Source organism: Fulmarus glacialis, unplaced genomic scaffold, assembly GCF_000690835.1.
Source record: "Fulmarus glacialis isolate BGI_N327 unplaced genomic scaffold, ASM69083v1 scaffold43079, whole genome shotgun sequence".
Taxonomy (NCBI): domain Eukaryota; kingdom Metazoa; phylum Chordata; class Aves; order Procellariiformes; family Procellariidae; genus Fulmarus; species Fulmarus glacialis.
Genome location: NW_009232151.1, coordinates 4,668 through 12,396, shown reverse-complemented (window position 1 = coordinate 12,396; position 7,729 = coordinate 4,668). Strand labels below are relative to the sequence as shown.

The 7,729-nt window shown below is 34.3% G+C and overlaps 1 protein-coding gene across 1 annotated transcript in view; it reads right to left on the bottom strand.

Moving 5' to 3' along the window:
* Window positions 1-387: 387 nt before the first annotated feature.
* ERMARD (ER membrane-associated RNA degradation) overlaps window positions 388-7,729 on the bottom strand; it is a gene marked incomplete at its 3' end in the record, with an annotated part of 10,974 nt that continues 3,632 nt past the window's right edge. Inside the window, exons 4-12 of the mRNA XM_009584803.1 lie at window positions 7,436-7,525; window positions 6,256-6,353; window positions 5,541-5,677; window positions 4,109-4,223; window positions 3,431-3,533; window positions 2,950-2,979; window positions 2,364-2,432; window positions 1,371-1,541; window positions 388-471 (exon numbers count right to left, since the gene is read on the bottom strand). Coding sequence (XP_009583098.1) covers window positions 388-471; window positions 1,371-1,541; window positions 2,364-2,432; window positions 2,950-2,979; window positions 3,431-3,533; window positions 4,109-4,223; window positions 5,541-5,677; window positions 6,256-6,353; window positions 7,436-7,525 — 897 coding nt within the window. The remainder of the gene's footprint in view (window positions 472-1,370; window positions 1,542-2,363; window positions 2,433-2,949; window positions 2,980-3,430; window positions 3,534-4,108; window positions 4,224-5,540; window positions 5,678-6,255; window positions 6,354-7,435; window positions 7,526-7,729) is intronic.

Sequence of the window (7,729 nt, the reverse complement as noted above, 5' to 3'; positions counted from 1 at the left end):
TAAATATAATAAAATAATATATAATAAAAACCTTAGTTATAGCCTAATTCAAGATTCCTAGATACTTGACCAAACAGAGTGCTCCTGACATAAGAAAGCACACGGAGATTAAGAAAACTACAGAACAGCAAACATTCAGGCAAGAACAAAGCTATTCAGTGATCTAGAGCACAAACACAGCACCATTTGCATCTACAGGAGTGTGCTTAATTACATCTCATTTTAGCAACTATAAATTCCGAAAGATAAAACTAAAAAGCTCATTTAAAAAATATACGTACGATTTTAACTTTTTAGGACGATCAAAGCATGAAGACAACAATTAGACCAATTTTAAGGATTCACAATTTTAGAGACTGAAATGCTTTCACAGTTGGAAGTACCTACCTGTTTCTTGAGTCGGGAAACTGGATGAAATCGAGAACGGTAGCAACTTGCACAGTTCATCAGTGGTTTTATGACCATGTGTTCCTGATTTACAAAATCATAGACAATACACAACAGTTTCTTTAAACTGTCCTAATCGTATGCAGACCTAGACTTATACTTAATTTTATGCAAGCCACCTATAGTACTGAAGTCAATAAAGACTTCCAAATGTCTGAGGGCTGAAAGCAGTAATCAGCACAGTAAGTGTTTAAAGCTTAATTTCTTTGACACATTTTAACTATGAAACCTGACAGCAGCTGACAGAAAAGCAACTAAGTACTCTCTTACTGCAGTAGCATGCAATATAGCTTAAGAAACTAAGAAGAGCTGCAACTAATAAATGGAAGATTTATCTCACAGGTTGCTGTATGATATTGAAAGAAGTAATCCCAAAATTAACAGCAAATTGGGGAGAGCAAATATAATAATTGCTAATGTTGAGAAACATGTATTGCTAGAAAAAAGTGTTCACAAATTCACAGTATAGAGGTGGATACAAAACACACATCCATTAGTAAGCCACAGTTATTTATAGTGTCTCAGAGAAAGAAAATCTCAAATATTACATACCTCAGTGGCTGAGCTACAGCTGTTCTACATACCTTTTGGATAATTCAGCAGATAAACAGGCAAGGTATTGATACAATTTGACAAATAAAATCAACTGGAATCACTATAATTTACAGATCAACCACGTGAATAAGAAGTGGTTAAGCAAACAAATTAAGGTACAGTAAGAAAGGGTAATCTTTTGGAAAACTTTCTGTACTTATTTCACTGCAAAACTAGAAAAAACATACTTTCACGATTTTTTACTTGGAGGAATACTTCATTTCCACATAAAGCTGCTGTCAAAGATTCAGTCACAAGGCTCTCTAAAATCAGATTTGGCATCCAAAACAACTGAAAAAATCTTATGACAGCATAATATGGATCCCTACCTTAAAAGCAAACATGTCCTCATCCGAGAATCTGCAGAGAAGAGTAATTGCAAATGCAACTATCTGATTAGCTACGCCTCTGGGAAATGCTTCTAGATTGATCTCTCCATGGCTTAAACGATCTCTTATACGTGGACCCTCCTGGTGGTTCAAGAAATCCCAGAGAAATTCCTGTAGAAATATACACCAAGCGTATAGAATTCTATTCTATGTGTACTCACATAGAACAGAATATATTCAGTGTATAGAATACCTCTGAAAGATAAATACGTGATCATGTCTATAGGAAAGGGGCATTTAGATGGTCAGAAAAAACAATGTAAACTATGCTAGTAGCAAAAAAATAAAAAAAAGGCAACTTGTCCATCTTGGTAGCTTCTGAGGAAATTCAAAACTAACATACATGCTATTTCATGAGAGGTAACAACAGATTTCCTTCAGCTTTGTGTCCCAAATGTTCCACAGCCCCACTGCCTCTGACAACAGGACAACAAGCTCAGGTCTCCCCTACAGTCTCAAAAGGCCTCTAAATTCAACACCCCACATTCACTATCTGTTTGGGTGGCAAGATGCAGGATGTGCTCTGGTAGGCTTGCAGCTATGTTTTTGTGCCATCTGTCCAGGGAGTTTAAGATGTGTCCCAGAAGCAATCAGAAATAAGTTTTAATTTTCCCTGTATGAGGCATCAGTTTTTCTTCTGCTCCATTCAGCTGATCTTCAGAAGTCTGAAGAGAAATATCTCTGAGACTTCTATATTTCAGAAAGACAGACAGTCTTATATCCTAACCCGATATAGCTTATCAGGTACTACTTTGTATCCTGCACAACGAAAAAGGGTAACAAGCTTCTGGTTCTAAGCTGCTGGAGATAAGCCATGTGAAATAAATAAGTATTAGGCATGATCATAAATATATTACTAAATTTTTAAAAACCCAAAACAACAACAAGAAAAAAAAAAGAAAAAAAAAACCAACAAACTTTCAAAGCACTTGCCATGGCAGGTTCCTCAAGAACTGCAGGAAGCTGGTTGACTTCTTCATTATCCAAATGCTTTGCTAGCATCTAGAAAAAAGTAATTTGAAGAGAAACTTATTATTGAAAGCCAAACAATCAAAGAAAAAACACCATCTAAAATAATTAGTTTCCCTAATTTAGGCAATTACTTCCACCATTCAAGAATCAAGGTGCCTAATTATTCCTGACGAACAATTTGAGATAGTTCAAGAGAGTTGTAAAGTTGAGGATCTCTGCTTGCAATGTTTATTTGTATTTATTTTGAATAACTGAATCTAGGAAAAATGAGAATGTTTGTTTCTGTAAGATGAAGAATTTCAAGATAAAAACATTTGGAAGAAATTAAAGTCTGTTTATTAAAACTTGTATTAATTTTTATATTTTCTGGGGGATTCCCAATGTAAAGTGTTTACTGTCTGTCATCTTCTATTCGGAAAAGATTTAGAAATAATGTCTTATCCAACACAGGAAAGTGCTTTCTGGTGTCTAGTAATGGGAAACATGCATGTGCTTAAATTCTGACATTGATATATATTAAAAAAAAAAAAAAAAAAATCACAAGTACCTCATCGAAAGTGGTGTAGAGAGCAGAAGGCTAGAACAAAAGACAATTAATATTATTTGATTTTCAAACGAAAACAACTAACTAGACATGCATACCAAACTTATATTTATTCATTTGCATGAGACACCAGAGGTGCATGAATAGTGAAAAAAAAACCCCTTACAAATGAAAAAAAGAACTGTTGGATTTTGTGCCAAGTTTTTTAAAATAAATATAACGTGACCTACTTTTCAGCCTAAACTACTGTTTCTGAACACTAACCTTCAAGTGCGTTTTCAGACCTCTTTTACTGGCAGACATCTTTACAAAAAACTAAGAGGCATTCATGAAAGTCTACTGGAAATTTGTAAATAATGTTCCACAATTGATTGAAAAATTCTTGGGGAAAATCTGTAAATGTTTAGACACTATGCTTCTAGAATAATTATTTTGCAAATATTGTTAGCACTAAATCATAATTGACTTTAAATAGAAATTTTACCTCAGCTGTTAGCAATCGATTTGGACATTTATTAGTTGTAGTGAAGAGCAATCTAAGTCCAACTTCCAGCTGAGGAAGTAAGAGAATCACACAGTCAGCATACCTGAAAAAAATAACACAGATACCCAAAGGGGTTTTCCCCCCTTATAAATACAATCCAAGTGGAAACTAGAGCCATCTCAGAGTTATACTCTCAGGCCAAACAACCCAGCCCAAAATTCCTTCGCAATGCACTTCGTGAACAAAAAATAAATGACTACCTGTGCCCAACAGAAGCTGACCACCAAATCAGAGATGAGAATAACTTACAAAAAGGTGGAGCATGGGAGAGGAAAACAAAACAATGCAGGTTTTTTTTTTTTTTTAAACTCAGCACATTAATATCTGAAGATTTGTTTCCCCTTGCTTTGTAAAGCTCTCCTTTTTGGCTACACCTGCAATAATTCTTTTTAGTTTTCAAAATATAGTTTATAATCCTAGTTGGCACAAAATAAAGTAGTAAGTCCACAAACTTTCTGAGAGACCACCATAACAATGCATAACTGTATGTTGTTAAGCAACAAGATTTAGCAAAAAGGTTTGGTATCTACAAATGCTGCTATTATTCTAGAAATACAGAATATATTCTTTTTATATTCTATTAAAAAATAGGAATTAAAAAAATAAATCTACTGTTACCTGCTTTGCTTGAAAGCTGTTAAAGCAGCCATCCAAAATGGTAACATTGTTTTTAATACAAAACTGGACAGTTTTACTAGCTCTTCAGCTATGGAAAGTGTTTCATGATTAAGATCTGCAAGTTAGCAAAACAACATTGATAAACTACATACAATCTACGGTTTACTAAATCATTCTTAATATTTCACTGAAAATATAAGATTATTTCAGCATTTGTAAAGGGAGACTTAAAAGTTATCCAATTCATTTTAACTATGCAAGTACAATGGAAGTCATATTCAAGATCAGAAATTGAGTTTGTAAGATTGCATTTTTAGTGATAATACAAAATTACAGAGTAAAAACGGTTAAAAAGTCATGGCTGCTTTTTACTGAGACTGAAAGACTACACAGCAGCTGGACCTAGCTTCTGTTGAGTTGTTCTCCACCTACTACAAGTATTTTTAAAAAGTGTAATATATATTAATCATTTTAATTCCGTAAGAATGGGTACAGTAGTGCGAACATTTGAACATAAGCACATTGCACCTACTTTATCAATTTTCTGTGATGATATTTAGCATAATAAATTAACACTTCATACTTCAATGATACCATATAATGAAACTCACACTTACGAATTCACATTTTAAATATCTTATCCAAGAGAAAGCTTAAAATGGCAAATGCAACTTGATTACAGTAGGTGTTTTTTCGAAGCAAATCAATAGCTATAGGATTTATACTACATGATGATTGGAATGTTATCAGCTTGATTTGGTTCCCAAAAGCCCTGTCTCAGTTCCGTGAACAGATGTTCCACTGGCAAATTGATTACATAGCACAATCTGACCATGACCACCATTGACACCAAGCTTCCCCATATGCTGTTGTTGCTTTAAAAATAGTAGGAATAAACCAAATAAGGTCTGTAGCCAGGGAGATGAGAAGATTTTAATCTGATGCTTCAGGTCCTTTCCTAAGAAAAGCATCAGTGTACTGAAGATGTGTCACGATGGTTCACTCTGCTTTAGCACTACCTTTCCTGCAAGATACTCCTGCTGGGACCCTTGCAGCTGGAACCCACTGATTCTGGAAAGAATCAGATTTTGTAAAGGCAAACTAGATGACTGTTACATGAAATGAACTCCATCATCAAAAAACTGGAACATACAGTTGAAGTCTTTTAGAAGCAGTAACGTTACATGTTTCAATGTGTTATAATTATTTTACAATGCAGTAGTGTGTGATTCAATAGTCAGTGGAACTGCCTACATATTAAAAAGCTGTCCTACAAAAATGATTGATTAATCTAATAACAGTGTATACAGGTATCTTAGTTAAGATTCAATATTAGAACTGTGAAAAATGCATTATTTTCAACTGCACTTTTGGACAATGGAACAGTAACAAATATAGCATAATAAAAACTTGCTAATGGTTAAATACTTGCCTGGAAATACATCAAGTTCCTCTAAGCTAACGAAGATCACATAAGGTCGATGTACTAAAACGCATTTAGTCTGCAGAAGATATGTCTGTAACAACTGACCCAATCCTGCAGTTAAAAAAAGCAGCATAGCACAATATCTAGGGAGAATACCATAATATATTAGAAAAGATTATACAACTAAATTTTTGCAAAGAATCAACATTTGTGCGTTGGGGACAAAGGTTTTTTTTGCTCTTTCAAAGAACATCCAAAACCTTCGCTCCTCATCTCTTTTGAGTACAGGCACTTAATAATTAATTGCATTCACAAGCATGAAAAAACAAAAGGAAAAAAGCATCGCTGTATTCTACATTAGCTGCTGCTGCTCCTCCTCCTATCCCATTCCTCTGCCTTTTGTTCCGAGTTATTCCTGACTGTCCTTACAGACAAGGAACCAGGTTTCAAAAAAAGACCTTAAGCTTTCTTGCTTTTCCTGCTAGTAAAAGAACACTGGTCCTAAAGCTGACCAGCTTTATGGTGGCTGAAGTATTCTATGGGAATCCCTTTCCAAAAGAAGTGGCAGCAGCAGGGGAAAACTGTCAGGATACTGCTAGAGGCCTCTGGATGTTTTTAGGTTTTTTTAACATTTTTTTCAATAAGAGCAGTAAGTTTTACTAACGGCTTTTCAAGCACTCTCAAGTCTGGTAAGAAATCGAGATGCTTTTTGGTAACTTACTTTGCGGGAATTTCTTCTGGGGATGCAAACCCATGCCACAAAACATTACGAAGATTCAGACCATACGGAGATCCAATGAATACCCTCAGTACATTCATCTAATTAATAAACAAAGTGATTACTGCATGAAGAAATCTATTATTTATTTATTACCTTGTATCTTTCTCTGACAGAAAATTTCAGATGTTATTGAGAAACTACAATGTCTACTGTCAAGATCACTGGCCACAAGACAACTGGTCAAAGCTTGTCACAGTAACAGCAACTCACTATTTGCAATTCCCAGTATTCTCCGAAAGGAAATCTTTCAGCTTAGTTTTACATGCTATAGAATATAATACCGGAAGAACAAAATTAGTTATTAGACAAACAAATGAGACCAAGTTTAACGCTTACTTCGCGTAGTATAAATCCACTTAATACAAATTAACATAAAATACAGAATTTGCATTCAAAGATGTATTCTCAGATCACTATCAAACAAAAAAGGAAACTTTGTTTTTATTTTTTAACTGTAAGAATTGAACCATTCCACATGCCATCAAAATTCAAGAAACAATCCTTGTAACACTACTGGTCTGGCTAACAATACAAGCTTCTGCAGTTCACATCCAATATTTTGTCCTAACAAAGAATTTACATTTGTAAAACTGTATGAGAAAGACCACCTACTCTATAAATGTCACCAGAATTTTGTTTTTATTATTTTTTTGCACACAGGGATGAATAAATTAGTTTCCTCTATTTTGAAAAATTCTAGTGTGGTAAATGTTGTAAAGCATCTTACTACAGTGATGGTGAAGGAGAACACAGACTATCAGAAACAGCCAGTGCAGGACATGTATTTTCAAGTAGTGCAACTCAGAAAGAGGCAGACAACTCCGCAGCTTGCTCACCTCTTTGACAGATATGTGAAATTTCACATATGTAGGTTTTTCATGTAGATAAGCAAATAAGAACTTATGAGCTTGTCTTAAAAAATATTTCCATTTACAGTAGTCACTATTTTTGCCATATATATCCCAGACCGTAACATGTATAAAATAAAATTTTTTCCCATATATTACAGAATTTGCAAACTCTTCTTCAGTGCAAGCAAAGGCTACGCTTGGAAACCTGCCATTTGGCAAGAAGAAAACCAGCTCAGTATTTATTACTTATTTCAAAACTATACACTTACTACAGCTTGTCCAAAGACAACTGCAAGCTGCTCAGAAGCAAGCAAGTCTCTTAGAAGGAAAGGGCAATCTTTACCAATCAGTAAATATACCTATTAAAAAAAACAACAACAGATAACACCAGTAATTCAGTGTACTTCTTTGCATTTCAAACATACAACTTGACTATTTCACCCAGTAACCATTTTAATTATTGTAAAAACACTAATCAAACAAAACCCACCAAATCCTTAGAAAGGCTTTAAATTCTGTAATTTCATGACAAATTAAAATTTACAGAACATATCAGGAAAGAG